The 18,670-nt window shown below is 39.6% G+C and overlaps 1 protein-coding gene across 1 annotated transcript in view; it reads right to left on the bottom strand.

Moving 5' to 3' along the window:
• Nucleotides 1-18,670, bottom strand: part of ULK2 (unc-51 like autophagy activating kinase 2) — a 36,939-nt gene that overhangs the window by 16,582 nt on the left and 1,687 nt on the right. The window contains exons 2-13 of the mRNA XM_066201701.1: nucleotides 18,386-18,478; nucleotides 17,126-17,167; nucleotides 8,721-8,753; nucleotides 8,319-8,355; nucleotides 6,940-7,113; nucleotides 5,336-5,409; nucleotides 4,712-4,813; nucleotides 4,309-4,367; nucleotides 3,919-4,001; nucleotides 1,850-1,900; nucleotides 1,375-1,460; nucleotides 607-778 (exon numbers count right to left, since the gene is read on the bottom strand). Coding sequence (XP_066057798.1) covers nucleotides 607-778; nucleotides 1,375-1,460; nucleotides 1,850-1,900; nucleotides 3,919-4,001; nucleotides 4,309-4,367; nucleotides 4,712-4,813; nucleotides 5,336-5,409; nucleotides 6,940-7,113; nucleotides 8,319-8,355; nucleotides 8,721-8,753; nucleotides 17,126-17,167; nucleotides 18,386-18,478 — 1,006 coding nt within the window. The remainder of the gene's footprint in view (nucleotides 1-606; nucleotides 779-1,374; nucleotides 1,461-1,849; nucleotides 1,901-3,918; nucleotides 4,002-4,308; nucleotides 4,368-4,711; nucleotides 4,814-5,335; nucleotides 5,410-6,939; nucleotides 7,114-8,318; nucleotides 8,356-8,720; nucleotides 8,754-17,125; nucleotides 17,168-18,385; nucleotides 18,479-18,670) is intronic.

The raw sequence follows: 18,670 nt of genomic DNA, 5'->3' as shown, positions 1-18,670 counted from the left end.
GTTTACAACAATGGATGGCAGAAACCCTTCAGGCAGTCATTTAGTCAGATATTTACCACAAGTTGGTGGCATCATCCAGAAATCAGCTGACTTTGGGCAATTCAGGTTGGGACCCTGTCATAAATGTGCTACATCCAAGTTTTTCTTTGCATAAACACAGGCTGATGTTTTACCTTTCATGTTAGAAGTGTTTTATGTTTTTACCTGCACCTGTTTTTTAAAGCTCTAGAGCATGAGCTATAAATGTTCAGTGAGTCTGGAGGAAACAAAGTGCCTGCTTCCACAAAGAATTCCAAGAGAATCTTTGGGTCTTTTATCAACAGTTGTTTACAACTGATTCTCTTCTTCTACTGCCAAGCCCCACTATTTTCCATGACTTTAAACCACCCCCTACTGCATATCTGGCTGCTCAATTCAACATAAAAACATCCCAGATGGACGTGCAGTACCAAAGAGTTTCCTTCCAAAAAGGAATCAAACTACATAAATTAATTTCAATTTGAATTCAGATACATTTAGAGCAAAGAGAGCCAAAGAACAACAGGAGGTAGAAGCGTGTTATGAATGAAAGTCGGGCTGAGATGTAAAAATAAGAGAGGTTCTTACATGAGTGGTCTGAAGAGATATTGTGTGGGACAAGAACAAAGTCATCTGTGTCACAAGAGGAGTTCTTGCTACTGGTACTGGCAGAGTCTTTAGAGACTTGAAGATAGTTAGGAGGACCCAGTGGAGGGGAAGACAAATTTTCTTCTTGAATGTGCTGCATGTCTGGCAGAGACTGGAGGGGGGTGGTGGGAAAAAACAAGTTAAAAAAACCCACTGTAAATCCAGTGATTCAGAAAGTAGAAATGCTTTTGAACTATGACATTTCAAATACTGGATAACCCAGTAGTGTCAGTTTGGACAGTTCTATACTGATTAGGCTGTGAGTTTAAACCATTGTAATTTATTCAATCATTCCTGGTGATACAGATGTACCTGTTCCAAATGCCACATAGAATTGAAATCACTGGTTTCTAATAAGGGGCCTTAGCCAAAAAGGCCAATTCAAAATTAATCTGTAACAGCTATTACATTGCAAACCATACCAGAATATCTAAAGATTTGCTGCTCTAGCGTTTGATATTTGTATGTATTTTTTCTACCTTAACCAAAAAGAACAACAAAAATCCCACAAGAGACAACACAAGGAGCAAGAGAGCACCGAAGTGTTAATGGTATTTAAGGAAAAGACAGGGGTGTTCCTTGCTCTTTGCTCCTAAACATGACAGTTTACAGTGCTCAAGTATTAAAAGATTTTAAAAATTCATGAATTCTTGGCTAAACATTACAGATAATATTTTTTCAGAGGTTGTTGTGTAACACAGAACTTACTGGAGGAGAAGCAAAGCGACAAGGAGAGCTACCACAGGAACTGCCAGAGACTGAGCCTGGGTATGTGGGCACTGGTACAGGACAAGCTAGAAGAGAAAAACCCAGAGGAGAAAAAAACAAAAGGGACTGAGACTTCAAAAGGCTTAAATTTCAAACAAATTTCCTCATTGCTCCTCATTCACAAGCCCTTACACAGCTTATAAGAACAGCACATCCTCAATCACACGAGGGTATTTAAGTTCAGTGCAAACGTCAAAAGAACAAGTAAATAAGTATCACATTTCAGTCTGGCATAATACAAGAAAGGATTCAACACTCATAATAGAGCACAACAACAGGCAGGCTGAGGAAAATGTCTCATAAACACTTGGTGTGATACTTGGCAGATCTTTCTCCCTCCCAGCCCTCAACATTAATCATTCACACAAATAAGTTAAAAAAAAAAAAAAAAACCCACACCCAACCAACTACTTACATTTTTTCACTGTTGAAATGTGATCCAGGAAAGGGTGGTTGAAAAATGCTTCTGTAGAACAAGAAACAACCACCATTGTGAGTAGATGTACACATGACAGAATTTACAGACTGTATTGCAGATGGTGATAAACGGTTGCCTTCCCAGAATCAACAGTGCAGAGCCAGAGGGTGAAGAGCTTATAAAAGATTAAAGCTTTCTAAGGTATGTGCTGCTATAGAGTTGGGAAAGGAAGCAAGAATCAATTGAATAACTTCAAACATCAGTCAGCAAGGCAAATCAGACTGAATCACTAGAAGACATCTTGTGACTGCACTTAAAGCCACGTACACAAGAAACCTCCCTATACTGCTGAGGAAATTATGTTCTCTGTGGTAGTAATTCAGTTTTAGTCTGTTCTTCAAAACAGTGAGCATTTTTCACATCAGACACTGAAAGTATTTTCAGCTCTGCCTTTCCCAAGGATTGACATTTATTTTCGAAGCCATTAATGCTACACCTTAGGTGGCAAAAAACCCCAAAGTAAAACAAAAAAACCCCCAAAACCACAGTACAGCCATTCTCCTTTCCACTTCCCAACAGCAGAACATGACCTGTGCAGCCAGTTCATGGCATAAAGCAGAATTAGACACCATTTCTTTAACAATTTCCTCAGTGAACTTGCTGTTGTTACGTTAGAAATACTTTGCTTTTGCTGTAAATGGATATGCTGAGGCACTTTTAATTGAGCATTAAACCAGTTGGCCACCAGGTTACATGGAAAGTTTTGTTCTGCAAGGAGCCGTGTTCAGCTGGTTGAGGGAATTTGAGGGTTGGTGGGAGCCAGCTGCTGAGCTGGGTGAACTTTAATGTCCTAACACTGGAGGAGAAACAATGCTGTGCCTCAGACATAAGCAAATAACAAGGAGAAAAAAAAAAAAAAAAGAGAAGGAATCTGAGGCCTGCAGTATCTCCCTTCCTTCAGCAACACTTTTCTCCATGCCCCGATAAGGGAAGGAATCCAGCTGTAATGCCTGAACAATGTAATTATTAACTTGAACACAGGGATCAGGTGCTCTCCAGCTTTTGTACAACACCTGCTGTTCTACTTTGTATTGCTGGAAGATCAACAACATTTCCAGGGCTATTTTTACCTTAACAACAGGCGACTGGGCTCTGTTATAAACTCTCCCTTTCACTCCCTTTGCTAAGCACATTCCAGAGCAGCCCCTTTGAGGCCCTTGAAGTGGCTCAGCCAAGGAAAACATGACTTTCATCACTGCCATTCTGCTTTCTATTTTTCTTTCGAAGCACAAACGTTTTCTCCCACCGCCACAAGTGATACAGTGAATTTCCCATGTTTGAAAGAAACTGTGGGGATCAGCACACCCAGAGTGCAGAGTGGAATCAATTACTCACAGCCCATGTTTGTGATGTGTTATTTCTCCTACACGTAGAGATTTCTATACTGACCTGTGGATACTGGCAATGTAATTTGTGACATTACACCCAATTATCACAAGCTTTTTCTGGATCTGAACTAAAATTTTAAGATTAATATTTCCTGGCAGCTATAATAAAACTGCATTAACAAGTAGTGCTATAAAATTTAAATAAGCAGCATGAATATCATGGCATACAAGATGCAGCTAAGAAGAATTAATCAAGATGTAACTTTTCAATAGTGAGTTTTCAAAGTGGGTTCTTTCAGTACATGGAGATCAGAAATGTTTGCTCCCAGTCTGATGCCAAAACATCAGTTAAAGTAACAGAAATAGGACTTCAACATGAAATTTAAGGTATAGCAGTAAACCCTTGAAGGAAAGGGCACAACTGAAAGAATTAAACCGATTTATATTTCACTACTCAAAAACAAAGTCATGATTTATGTGCATCACTTAATGCTGACAGTAGTTATCCAGCGATTTGTTTTAGCTACTCTGCCTTCTTTATGAAAACAGAGAAATAAAAAACCCACTTCACTTCTCATGTAAAGGGCTGTGGACAAAAGGTCAAGATAATTATTCTGGTCACATGAATACAACTAACAAGGGAAGTCAAAAGAGCAAGAGGAAAAAAGAAATACATACCAAAGTCCATTCTATCCTTTTGGTTTCTCTGAAGCAAACCCAACAGTAGGTCAGCCAGGTAAGCTGATGTTTCCCTAGGAATGCTGCACACAAGAAGTAAAACATGCATTAAATGTAATGCATGCATTGAATAATGCATAGCACATTGAATTTCAGGGAATCAGCATTCTGCCATGTCCCTAAGTCATCACTGTCTGTGCTTTACAGCCTCAGTACATTTAATTTCAGCTAGGTATAATGAAGGCAAGATGCAACATGATTCACTGGTATCACACTACATCCTTGCAAAGATAGCCACAGCAAATATTTTTATGAATCCCAGGCATTCCCCAAGATGAAAAAGTGTTCAATCAACAAGTGTAAGTGACAGGAAAGGCCATGGTGACATACCTAGGAATCAAATTCCTGTTCTTTTCATAAAACATTCTCAAATCTTGAGGACTATTGGCCTGTCAAATAAAAATGTACATTAATTAAAGCTCGGTTTCATGGAGGAAATACCTTTTGTACCTAAGTACACATACACAAAAAGGAGACTTTTGCATATGGGAATTAAAGGAGAAAACACCAAGCGGAGCAGTGACTTCAGCACTGAGGATCCTTATTTATGTATTTTCTCTGGATTGAACACACTCATCATGCAGACTAAGCATAAACAACTTCTCCCTTGGTATTCTCAAGCCTTTGCAGCACCAACACTCAGACATCACTTGCTTCTGCTTTCCTGACTAGAAGCAAGAGTCCCAGGAATGTCCTTCAGACTGAGAAGAGGGAAGAGGAAAGAAAGTGTTACCTGAAAAGGTGGTTTTCCAACAAGACACTGATAAATCACAGTTCCTATGCTCCACAGGTCTGCTTTAGCATCATAGTGTTGAGACATTATCACTTCAGGGGCCTGGAAAGAACAGCAAAGTCTCAGAAGGGAAAAGAAAAAAGGAGAGCCACAGCAATATGAATGTACTGTCAGAGCAGTATTAACAGAGACCATTTTACTGTAAGAGAAAATTAACATTTTTGTGTGCATCACATGGGTTGAGAGGTACCAGCTCCATTGAAAATGAAAGCTGTGTTTCAAAACCAGAAAAAACTAGAAATGCTGATGTTCTGAGGAAAGCATCCTGCATTTGGCATGTTTGGGAAGAAAAGGGAAGTGTTATTTGCTTGGCTTCTGCAGTTCTTCTTCTGCACAAAGAACCACTAAGAAATGTTTGATGTCCCTCTGATTTTAACAATCATGTTCTCCAAATCCCAAGGAGAAAAAAAAAAAAAAGTAGTAAAACTATGGAAAGGGAAACTGCACTCTGTCCCTGATCCCTGTAAAGCAACACGAGGCATTTGCCAATCTGTAAGCAGTCAATTATTTTGTTCTGGCAGAAGAATGTTTCAGATAAGCAAAATAATGTGAAATATCCCTTACCATGTACATAGGGGAACCACACAGAGTTGCAGCCATCATGTTGCTGTGCAGATAACGAGCAAACCCAAAGTCAGCTGTGCAAAGAACAACCTTGGTCAGTGAAGAGAAAGAGCGTTTTCAAATTTTCAACAGCCTAGAAATCACCTGCCTCTGACTGAAATCTGCTACAATTAACAGTGAGATTGAAAAAGACAGGTTTAATATCTAGCCAGCTACATGGAATAGTAGAATCTTTGTCATGCTGAAAGAATAATGTATTATCTTTCAAATGAGCAAGCCAAGAAGTAGCAGTGACATCATTTGCACAAACTGCTGCTCAGGCACCTCCCCAGCTGCAGAACAGCCTGTCTGGCGTCAGCAGGAAAGGATTAAAGTCACTGGCTAAATATAAATGGCTCATTAAGAGTGATGAATATACAATCTGCCTGCAGTGAAATCACATCAGGTACAAGTTGAAGAAGTCAAGTTTCAGGTGCCTGAATTTTCCATGCAGGCAAAAGCAGCTGAAGCTATCAAGTAAGGACAGCAAGGGAAGTTGTTTTGTCTTCCCCGTGCAGTTTTTTGAGCAGAAGCACAGGAAAGAACTTGTTAAAAACAAGGTAGTTTTAAATAGACACTTAACAGACAACAAAGAGTGATTGAAACTCCTGAAGTGGCCTCTGCAGGGGAGTTTGGTAGTATCCTGAATATTTGACATCTCTCCCCTGTTACAAGGCCAAGCCTCCCTTCTGCCATGCCAAAAATAGGCCATAACCTTCACTTTTAAAGCTCTCAAATAACCCTTAGGAGGATCTACCACTATGAAAGAAAACAGCTGGAACTGCAATTGGAGTCTTGCATACACAGAGTCTTGAAATGGGTTAAAGGCTACTTCAAGTTTCAAAAGTTGGATTTATGCCTAACTAAAACAGTTTAGTACTAGAAACATCAGCTAAATAGATTTGTCCCACAGATTTAATCAAAAAGGTCTTTATGATTCAATCTTTTTTTTACCCTAAGAACTCAGCACAGCATGAAGCTCATCATTCTTGACTAGCTGTCTGATTTGCATCAATTGAATACACTCCACATCCAGTACTTGAACTAGAGACATTTCTGAGGAGGGGAAACGTGGGAATGCAATCCCTACACCTTTAGCAGGTGCTTCCAAATAGGGAAAGAGTTTCACTTTACCTTTTGACATGTTAAGAAGTTAGCTGGAAAGTTCTGTGGATTTCTCCTTGTAATTGGCTCAGAGCCAGCCCAGAAGTGTAGATTGGACCCTGAGAGTGTTAGTCAAAGATTCTTATTACACTCATTGGGCCAAGGGCCAAAAAGCCCACCTCAACTATTACATACAAAAGAGAGAGAACAAAGGAACTCCACGCTTTTTGATGTGCTGTAGCAAGCAAGGAGATTGTCTCTCTACTGTACTCAGCTCTTTTATTTTGTATTATTTTCCATCTTTATTAAAACCCTTTTGATTTTTCATGGGACTCTCAATCAGCTGTCCTGCTCATTATTATAGCCACGTTCTGCCAGGCTGGCCCTCAGAGTGTGGGTGAAACCCACAGGGAAACAACCCAACAGAGCTGATTTACCCTTGCAGTGAGGGGAGGAATTACCTATTTTGATGCGTATGCCGCTGACGCTGGATTTGCGGCGGCTGGCGTAGGACAGCAGGATGTTCTGGGGCTTGAGGTCCCTGTGGATGATGCCTTTGCTGTGCAGGATGCGCATGGCTGCTGCAATCTGCTGCAGGAACACTCGGATGGTGTCCTCGCTCAGGGTCCCCTTAGCTGGCAGTGACACAAACAGGAGCAGGGGGGAGAATAAATATCTTTAGGTAAAAGCAATGAACTCCACAGTGTTCAGCTGAAAACACAACAAGTTATAATCCAATCATCATGAATTACACTCAGAATGATCCAGTCTGCAGTGGGGTTTTTTTTTACAAATGTAAATATTCTTAACGATATAGACATCACCACAGTTTTAGAGCAGCTACAGAACTCTGAATCATCTGTTTTTCCAGTAGTTTATTCCACTTGGTAGCATCAAAATTGTAAAAACTTCTCAATCGCCATTAAATCCTGAACTGGTTAAAACAGCAAAGGAGGCAAGAAAATGAAAGAACTTCACATTAAGTGCATCCAAAAATCACGTTAGAAGCTGAAGCCATAAAATTTGTTCTTTAAACAAATGATTATGGGGATGCTGAGAACCACTCTGCTCAGAAATTTCAGCCATGGTAAAACTTACTTTGAAAGGGAAGAAAAAAATGAGCTGTACTTCTGAAAGTCTCTTCTGAAAGTATTATCTCATTCTGCAGCCCAAAAAAAGCACTGAACACAGGAGCTGGATTTCACTGAGTCTTTCCAAAGGTTTTAATGGCAAGTGAATTAGGCTTTTAATACACACAGTTACCATAACAATAGCTGTGCACAGAAAAGATTCCTTCAACACACTGAGATACAAGGGCAAGTAGAATATTTTAATCAAGAAAAATGTGAAGATTAACATCTCAGCTCAAAATTTTGGTTGGAATAGGAATCCATTTGTCATGATTCTGTAAATTCTGTCGTCACTTTGGGCAAAGCCACGGAAAATCTCTCCTAAGCCAGCACTGCCTCCTTCTTCAGAGCATTATTACATAAGTAAATCAGTGTTTTTAAGTTTACATCTCAGAAAAGAAAAACAGGTGGAATCAAAACACTGGGAACATCCCCCAAAATGCAGTTTTAGAAATAGAAACCCACACATTTTTTCAGCATGCTACTTATGGTTAACTACAGCTTCTCCCTCATTGACAAATAAGGGAATATTACATTCAGCTGTGGAAAAAACCCACATTTTCTGTCTGTGTATCATCACATTCACCCTCATTCACCCATATTTAAATCACAAGCAAAAAAAAATCTCAAAAAAAAACACCAATGAATGTCAGAAATACAGAATATAAACACATAAAGCAAAATAATAGGGAAATACAGTAGTCAATTACCTTGTAAGTAATCTGCCAAGTCCCCACCATTGCAGTACTGTTAAAAACAAAGGGGTTTATTCAAAATACAAGCACGGAAACACCTGCCACACAATTTCTACTTTGTAATCTTTTAATGAAAATTAGATCCCTTCCAGCTGTTTGCCTTAAAATTGTTTTGTTAATCATTTGTAATCAATAATTTGAGGTGTTACACTTCATCAATACTTACAGTATCATAATATGAAACTGAATAATTTATGAAACAAACAGTGCTGATAAATTTAGCGGGGCATAGGAAATTCATAATTTACTTTTCACAATTTATTTTAGCAAGCCATGATTAGTTTGCAGCTGTGCAAAGGAATGGTTTTGTTTAAAAGTCTTTTAAAATCAACCAGAAACATACATGTTAACACATACCTCCATGACCAAGAAGACAGAATTGGGCATTTCCTAAAAAAGGAGAAGAAAAGCGATTTAAGAATGTGAGAAGACAAAGTCTGTATCTGCAGTAACCAAATGTGACATGGGATTTTTCAATCACTGAGACACCTGAATGTAAAGTCACTGTTTCAGAGCATAGCAAAAGTGTAGATTCTCCACTCTGAGATACTTCACATTTCCAAAAATATTTCCATATGCAAATACATAAAACCACCAGGCAATACTTCCATAAAGTGTCTCCCTGAGTGAGCCCTTGGCAGAAGCACATCCCTGCCATGCTCCTCATGGCAGAGCTGGGAGCTGTGTCCATCCTCCTCAGATTTTCCAAAGCAGTGACCTCCCATGACCTATCTGCAACCTGAATTCCCTCTCTTGTAACTGGGGAAAATTCCTGAAAGACAAGATTGCCTAACTTCTACTGTGAATTATCCATACACTCCATAAATCCAGATAAAAAATAAATCTGTGCTTAAACCTGACTGTAACAAAAACATTCATCCTTTTTCCAAATATTTACTTTGTGTGAGGGAAGAAAGGCCTGACCTGTCTGTGCTAATAACCAACATTGTTTTCCACAGTCTCCTGCATTAGATAGTTCTGTTGGGCCCACAAAGTTCAAGATTCTGAGTTTTTTAGAATTTAAAAGCATTTTTTTCTCCCTCTCAGCTGATTAAGATTGAAAGGCAAGAACACAAAGAGAACTGGAAGGAAACTAAGGGAAGTGTACAGTAAACAGGATGATGCTTTTAGTTACACAGTGCGTTACCTCCCTTTCCCTTTAAAAATAAACTTAAACAAGGGCTGACAGATTGAGGGAAAATATGTTTTTTAAGACAGTTGAAGGAAAAAAGTGAGATGGCACCAGACAAGGCCAGGCACACGCCCCAGTGGGAAGTGGGACTGCAGACAGTCTGACTAAATTCTGCTAAACAGTGTGACAAGAAAGTCAAAAGGGACATTGCACAGCAAAATAAGGGCTGTGAACTCAGCCACCCTTCTCTGTGCTTGCACTGAAACTTCAGCAGATGTTCAATTTGACCACTCTGGCAAGAATTACCACCAGGGTGCCATTGTCAAGGGCTCACTAAACAGCTTATGTTAGAAAGCTTGAAAAAGAGAAATTAAAGCAAAAAATGGGCCCAGGCTAAAGAATCCTAAATACCACACACAGCACAGAGCTCAGGGATGGCACAAGCCATCACAGACATGCAGACAACTACAGATAATGGTAATAATTACAGTTCAAGATGAACTGGCTGGTTTAAGGTTAATTCAAGACTCCATCAGCCTGCTTCACTTTTGGGAAGCATTTAGTCACTTATGTCTGCGATACAGAAATGCATTTGAGGTTCTTTCCAGCCCAAAGCATCAAGCACATTTTGCAGATTTGTTTATATTTTGAAATTAGCTTCAAAGAAAACAAGTTTCTAGGAGCATGAGTCAAATCTGTTGGGAATAGCAGGCAAACTCCAACCAATACAGAATATTAAAGCAGCAGCAGATCACATTTCAGGAAGTCACAATTGTTCAACGTTTCTTCAATTGCTGTGACCAACACTAACCATAATTTACATTCCTATAAACACCTCAAAACCTCAATGCATACAGCAAAGCAAAAAAAAAAAAAAACCAACCCAACCCAGTAGTAATTACTTGCATTGCAAATTACTGAAAATATATAATTGTTCCTTTCTGCATTGTTCCTTTGCAACAACACCTTCCAAAACAGAAGCTGTCTTTTAGGAATCCCACAGATGCCAAACAGCAACTCTGAGATCCCAATTCATCAAAATGAAAATTCTGCCAACTGAGGATAACTTCAGTTAAAGGACAGCTGTGAGGTGGAGAAGAACAAGGCAGCTAAGGAGCACGGAAAATCCATGCTCCAGTGACAAGAAAGCAGCTCAGCTCCTGGATTCCCACCCCAACATTGCAATCCCATGAATCACAAAGATGTTCCACAGCGTCAGAGCCTCCACTGCACAACACCAGCAGCTTATGGCAGCGTGTAATGCTCAGCTCATGACAGACATTTATTCCTCACACAGCTAAGAGGATGTGTTTGCCGGATTCCCTTGGAAACAAAGTGCTTTCAAATGAACTGCTCTCTTCAGAAACGTAGAGCTGATGATTTGCTCTGTTGTACCAGCCCTCACCTGTTTAGAAAGTCATTTCTGCAGATCATACTGCATTGCCCTCAAATAGAATTACTCATCTTTTTTTTAATTGATATTCTTGATGAAAAATAACAAATCAAGTCACCAAGTAAAGTCACACTAAGAAGGAGAGCATGTTTCCTTAATGTAGCTTAGAAAATCCTTTTTTAATAAATCAGTAGAGCAGATTAGAGATTCCACAAAGATATTTTCCCAGACTCAAAGTTCTCCCCAATTCACATTGAGGAAGTAATAGTTTGCACAGAACTGATACCAACCTCCCCAGCCACAACTTGTCCCAACTTGAACTCATAACCAACCACTTTTCAATATCCCTCCAACACAAGCTTTAGTACAAAACAACTGAACTTTACAACCCTTCAGTGTTGCTCAAACTTTGCCTTACACTTCTTGGCCAGCCTGACTGGGAATGTGATCTCCATTTTGGGAATACATTCAGAACAGACAAGCCAGTTCTGGAGATACATTTTGCCCTTCTAAATTATTTTGCTGAACAATAAAACTCTCCCTATCAACATTCTCCAGACTTGTGATTTCTGTTGACTTGCTAAGCAGAGCAAAGTGCCCAAAATGGAAAGATTAGAAAACCAGCATGTTTCAGATCTAACATTCAGGAATAAAGCTGATCTAGCAAGTTATTTTAAACTGCCTCCTGAAACAGATAACAAAGCTTTCAACAATTTGAATTGATGTACAGATCACAAAATTAGTGCAGCTGGAGTTGTTCTGACCTACACTCCTACCTAGATAAATAAGCAAAACAAATATCTGCTGTGTTGCAACAATTACCAGCTTTGGCCAGCCATCCTTGTTTGGCTGATGAAAGTTTTCTTGACAAAAACCTACTTTTGCACCTTTTTATTCTGAATCTGAGTTTGACCTGCAAGCAAAGGTTAATAGGAAACCAATTTACAATTCTGAAAAGTAAACAGATAAAGGTAAGAGAAAGAGGTTAAGAGGCAACATATTGGCCAAAACTTGCTATGTTTTAATCCAAGGCTTTCATCAGTTGTCTTGGGGGATGCAAAGTTCCAACTTGAATCACAGTCTCAGCACAGTAGTTCCATTTAAAAAAACATTAATTGAAAAAGAAGTCAAAACACCCATGGTTACTTCCAAGAGCTGTTGCTGGATCTCTGGAGTACTGGCAGAAATATTCCCTAGACTTCATTTTGGTTCACAAGTCCTCCTTTAGAACAAGCTGAAGGTCTGCAAGGAGCTTAGTGAGCTCCCAAAGCAGAAACTGTGGCAAATAGTTACTCTCTTTTTGCTTTGAGTCTGTAGATTTTATTTCACTGCAGCTCATGATGGGAGTCCCCAAAGCAGGAGAGTTGTTAACCTGACAGCTTGTGCACTGCTGTTATCTGATTAATTTTCTGCGATATTCATTTGTGCTATATTGGATATAATTTTTTGGCCAGGAATGCACTTTTTTTTTTGAGGTTTAAATACACTTGGCAAAAATTCTAATAATGCAGTGAAAAAGGACAGGTCCAGGTCTTTTAAAGGCTGTTTCTCTCTGTATTACAGACATTCTTGGTTTACTTTGTGAGTGCAACCAGCAACAACTTCTGTGTTCAGCTCCTGTCACCTAAAGGACTGAACATTCTGTTAATTCCGACAAAATGTTAAACCTCAGACTAAATGTCACTTGACATGTGCCTGTAGGATTCAAACAGGGTGCATGTTGCCAATTACTCACATAAAAGAGCAATCAGCCATGGAGAAATGCACCACAAGAACTGGATCATCCATTTGCTGTTAGTGAAATTCTATATTTAACCAATAGATGGGAGGTGGGGAAAGGGGCTGCTCTGCTGCCCAGCACCAAGGAAAGGCACAGCTGTTCTCAGCACACTTGTGTACTAAAAAATCATGTGAAACAGTTCTGAAATTCAAATTACAGCGTCCAGGCACAGCAGGCAAGCAAAAGACCGTGTAGTAATTCCTCGGAAACAGTTCTGAAATTCAAATTACAGGATCTAGGCACAGCAGGTAAGCTAAGGCCTGTGTAGTAACTCCAACTCTTTGGTTCTCTGCGTCACAACAAATTCTAATCCTGGTTGTACCCAACCTCCAACACCTACCCTGGCATCATTCCTGCACTGTCATAACCAACCTTTCAGCTGCCATCAGCTGCCAGGTAGTGTTTCAAAACCTTTACACTTGCTACAGGGTAGGATTTTTCTTTTTATCTGAACACCATGTTCTCCTGTGATTACTTCCACACAGACACAGAGGATGGATATTGACAAACACAAAGGCCTTAAGCAAGGAGCTGAGGGGACAAAAATAAAGATATTGAGACATCCCCTGTTCTGCTGGGAGTATGGAGGCAATGAAAGCCGTGAGACACCGAGATCAGGAGCACACACAGGATGCCTGGAGCAAATATCTCAAGAAACACATGCAATAGCACCAGAGCACCTGGAGTCCTTGGGTAAACCAGAAGTATCTAAATCCTGCTGCTAAAACAACATTTCCTCCCCTCAGTACCCCTAGTAAGAACTCCTGGGCTCTGTGTACAAGCAAAGCTGAGCTGGAGGTCCCAGAAGACTCTCTGGCTCCATTCCCACTGGCTTTCTCTGCTCCCAAGGACAGCAGAAGCAGCTGCAGGCTTTTTGTCTGCTCTGTACCAACAAGCTAAGACAAGAAACAATTTTTATCCAGATACTGTTTCTCCAATAACACTCTGGAAATTAGTTCTCCCTAAACCACTGTTCAAATAGCAAACTTCAGACTCCATACAGTGAGGACATTAATTCACTCTCCTAAAATGCTATCACCAAGATACATTACAGACCTCCATTCTGAGGGCTGACATTCTAGAGAGGTTTTGAATTAAATTATTTGCTAAAACAGGCACTGTCTAGCACTGTGTAAGAGACTAGATCTACTCAGCACACACTGGGGATCATGAACTGCACAAAACTGTAAATTCATGCCCTAAATATAGAACATTCCAAATAACTTACTGATACCTTCATACTTCAGTGGAATACTTTATCCAGGGATCTCAGTGTATTTTACACTGCTAAGTTAGAGGCTATTTCAGACTCCTTTTGCTTTTGAGAAACAGTGGCTCCACTTCCCCAATTAACAGGATCCAAGATTGATTTTCTTTTGCAGGATGAATGACATCCCACATCACCACCACGGGAAAAGAGCTGCATCCTTAAACCATTTCAGAGATCTGGGAGTGTTTTTGTTCTTGAATGACAGACAATCAAACATTTGCCCAAGGAGATAAGAGAAAAACGTCTCCCTTGCTATCCATCTATTGTATCTGAGTTTTAAGCATTTCACAAAAAAAATTCGTTTTACTTTTTGAAGTGAGCTACTTTCCAGAGCCCTACTGCTGAAAAACATTTGTCTCTCACAGATGGAAGGTTTTTTTAATTTAAATATCTCTCCAAGTTCCTTCAGCCTCAGCACCATGGCCTCCACACCCTGGTGTGTGCAGCTCCCCAGCCCTGTGAGGTGGCACCAACAGCAGTGGAGTGCCCTGCTTACATAAAATACTTATCTGCAGCTCAAACCTGCCAGAGCTGCACGTCCACCTCGCAGAAATCAAGGGCAATTATCCTGCTGGCTGCAGAACAAAACATTTTTATGCCCCCATTACCACACCAGCTCACTGGGGTGTGGCTCCAGATGAATGGGCACTTCTAGTAATTGAACTCCAGACACACTAATAACACATCGAACTGGTGTTCACAGGAGAGGAAGGAGCAGCACTGGAGAAGGTCTGAAAATGTTCACACACAATCAGCAGAATGGCCCACAGGTTCTTCTTGGATTTAATGAAAGCCTCCGTGGTGTGTCTGTCTTTATTATGCTGACTTGTGTGAGTGGTCATGCAACAGGAACACGACCGTAAATGAAGAGACACGAAGGAGAAGGAATCTAACTGCTTCCTGAAAATCAATCCAAATGAAGCTTTTTGCAATATATAAAATCATAACTGTACATTCATTCTCAAAAGATACATTCTAAATTGCTATGCAGGGATACAGCTTTAATCTCAAAGTGCTGCCATTAATTTAATATTATGAGATGTGAAAATATCCTTGATCACAATCAATTTACACCTTTTTCCACTTAGTTTTGCCACCCTCATTGAACACTACCTTTTCTATATGAAAACTCAGAGCAACAATCAGCTCTTGGCTTATTCAGCTACATGATCTGTCAAACTGCATCTGAAACAGGAGCATTTTCTTATTTCAAACTGTCTGAGGTTAAGAAAAGCTTCAGCCCAACAGAACTACAAAAATAAAACAGACTCCCATTCACACTGAGAACTTCCTACTGTGACACAAGACTCCACTGGCTCCAGCACTGAGGGAAAAAAAAATAGCTTCTGTAAACTTAGAAATAGCTTGAAATCCTAAAGTCTTATCTGCTGGACTGTATCACTGTGTTCACAATAACCCTGGCAAACAAAAAGGGCAGCACATGCTAGAACATGAAATGCTAAAGAGAATTAGTAGGTGTAACAGCCTACTAGACATGTGAATGCCTTGCATAGTGCTCATTCTTGCTGGGCTATAAATTAATGTAATCACAGAAGTTAATGATGTCTGCCACTTCACAAACACAGCAGAAAGGGAAAAGCTTATTTGTGCAAGTGGCACACTCTTTGTACCATATCTTGCAAAGCAATTCCTTCTGTAGAAGCAGCATCCTGCTGCCAAGCTTTGTGTTTGCTGTGAATGTACTTGAAATATATCAAGGTACAGGACACAGGCTTGCCTTTCTCCTTACTTTAACTGCTCATTTTATTTAAACGCAATAGTCGGTGACATGCAGCAACATCCCCATCTCAAATGGAGCAGCACTGATCACTCAAGAAAACCTGTCACCTTTTCCTGGGGCACAACAGGAAAGCCTAAAAGTTATGTTTAGAAAAACCCTTTAGGTGATGAAACCATAGACCATGGTAGGACTCTGTAGTCTTGTGCATAAATCAAAACAAGAGTCTCCCCAAAGCTCATATGTTAAATCATCCAAACACCCAACTAGTCCCCTACCCCCAGGTTGAGCTGCAGAGCTGACTAAGGAGCCTTCACATATAAACAACTGTAAATGATAAATCTAAAATTCAGCAGCTTACTCACACACCAACACCCTCAGTCAACAATTCCAGTTGCTTTTGAGATGTCTGGACGTACTAAATTTAGGGTGCTGAGAGATTATTTCCACTTAGCAACACTCAGGAAAACCTGGTCTCCTCAAGAAGCACAACGGACAATACTTTCTCTCTCAGAGCAAATAGTATCACTCAAAATGAAGAATTTTGAGGTCAAGATCCAGGAAGAACAGACTCTAGATTGAACCCAGAAGCTTTGATGCGTGGTCAGTTGCCACACGAACATCACAGATTTGTACCCAAAGTCACTCGTGTGCTACAGACCCAGAAAACCTGAGTCCACCTAATTTATGTCACATGAACACAGATTTTTACAGCAAAAGGTACACATCCACACAAACTAAAAGCTTTCAGCATGTGAGTATGTAAAGACAGGAAAGACTGAATGTCACAATCTCTATTTCGTGTTGCTTTGACTATGCAATGCCCCAAAGGTGCTTCTCAGTAATTTTTTTTCATCAGTGTAACTCTATTTAAAATCAGAACTGAGCCCAGGAGATAAATGTATAGTTCTTATTCAGGCAGAACAAATGGCTGCATGAGCCACCTCATGTCTTATTTAGCTTTGCTCAACACTGGCAGGCCTTAGGATACAAAAATGTCCTTCCTAAGCAGAATCCACTGCCCTAGACAGGCTGCAGAGTGACTCCTCCACCTCATCAGGCAGGACCCTGGCAATAAAGAGAGGGAGACAATCTGAATCTCAATTTTAATTGAAAATACCCAATTGGCTGCTTGGCTTTTTTCACTGTATCCTGTCCTTCTGAACACAAAGGCAACAGATACATGTGATTGTGGTTTTCTACTTCCTTCAGTTCCTCCTCACTGTGACACAGGGCTGAACATCACGTTTCTTTGACGGATCCCCAAGATGCTGCCCTTGCTGATACTTGTTTTTGCTAAATTCCAAATTGGTGACAGCAACAAAGGAGATTCACTCAAAATAAACTCAGAATAAATGCATCCAAAATCTTCTACCTGGTATACATTATGTATTCATCATATTTTCATTAAATAATTTTAATTAAAAAAAATATCAAAACATATTTTACCTGGACATCATAAAGAGCTACAATGTTCTCGTGCTGAAGTTCCTGTAAAACAAAATATTTGTATTATGGAAAAAGGTTATTAGCATTACTACTACTACTATTATTATTATTATTAACTGAGTTTGCTGATAATGCTGATTTGGTGATCATCAAAGAGAATCTTTTTAAGGTGATCAGATGGAATTTAGAGGAGATCTCAGCTGTTTAGACAATATTTACAGGATAAAGAAGTTAGGCAATATCTTGAGAGGTCATAAAAACATTTGGTTCCAGAACTTAATGTCTGTGACTTGTTACAGAAAGTACCAGGGCACAAGATCCTCTAATGAGCACTGAGAGCTGACAAGATTTAACTTTCTACTCTTACACAATCTCTTGCTTAGTGAAGTAATCAACTACACCGTGTTCAAATCAACCTTACTTTTACAATACAAAGAAAATCAAACCAAGTAATAATAAATAAAACTCACGGGACAGCTCATTAATTATTTATAGCTGCTCAAAAAACTTTTGTTTGTTAAGTACTTGCAGCACACTAATACACCCAACACTAATTCTAGTATACAATAAATAAATGAGAATATAATATGTATATAATAGTGTATAAAGTAGCGATGTATCTCAAGAAGCTCAGAAATATGGGAAGAAAGCAGCACTCATCGTTATTGCGTGAGAGGAGATGTGAAATTCAGAGAGCAGGGAATGCTAAATGACCACCCAAGGAGATGTTTCTATAAAGTAACACTGAAAAATTGAAAGATGCTCCACTACAGTTCCTCTGTTAGAGCCACAATCCCTGTTTTAAGGCAATTATCACAGGTCAGAAGTGGGCAGCTGCTTCAGGAATTAAAGTCAGCTCACTGATTTCAGCTTTCAGGGCAGCTTTGAGCGAAAAAAGATGAAAAAATATCAAAGCCTGATGCTTCACCCTCTCAGCTATGATCTGCTGGGAAAAGGGGCCACATCCTGAAGGACAAAGTCTTCCACAGGTGCAATAAGCAAAGCACAGACACTGGTTCCACAACAATTTGCTACTTTTAACTGCAAAAAGCATGCTCACAACCTGTTCTGAGACATTTCCAGGACTAAAGATGTGCGTTTTTTCTGTTTTTCTTAGTATTTTTATTTCTGGATCCCTAACAAAGAAACAGCACAACAGCAATTACTGTGATACCACACATGACCTGGAATGAACTAGGTCAGAAGTCTCTTTTCCTTTTCAAGGAAAGCAGCTTTAAAAATCACTGCAAATTAACATACCTTTAAGATTTTTATTTCTTTCCCAAGCAGGATTTGTGACTTGGACAAGTTCTTTTTGTTAATACTCTTTATGGCTACTTCCCAATCAGTTTTCTGGAAGGGAACAAAAAAAGTATTGTCAGTTTACTTTTTTTTTAAACTTTATCCTCTAACAACTATCTAGGAAAACAGTGAGAAAAAGTTGCAAGATCACCCTTCTACCCACCAGTTATTACTGCACCACGTGACACCATCAAGAACTATTTAATTCCACAATAGCTTAGACAGCTATTAAAATCCAGCTTC

Source organism: Chamaea fasciata, unplaced genomic scaffold, assembly GCF_029207755.1.
Source record: "Chamaea fasciata isolate MVZ Bird 193981 ecotype frontalis unplaced genomic scaffold, bChaFas1.0.hap1 SCAF_21, whole genome shotgun sequence".
NCBI lineage: Eukaryota > Metazoa > Chordata > Aves > Passeriformes > Sylviidae > Chamaea > Chamaea fasciata.
Note: the sequence above shows the minus strand (reverse complement) of the source record. Positions and strands in the feature narration are given on the sequence as shown.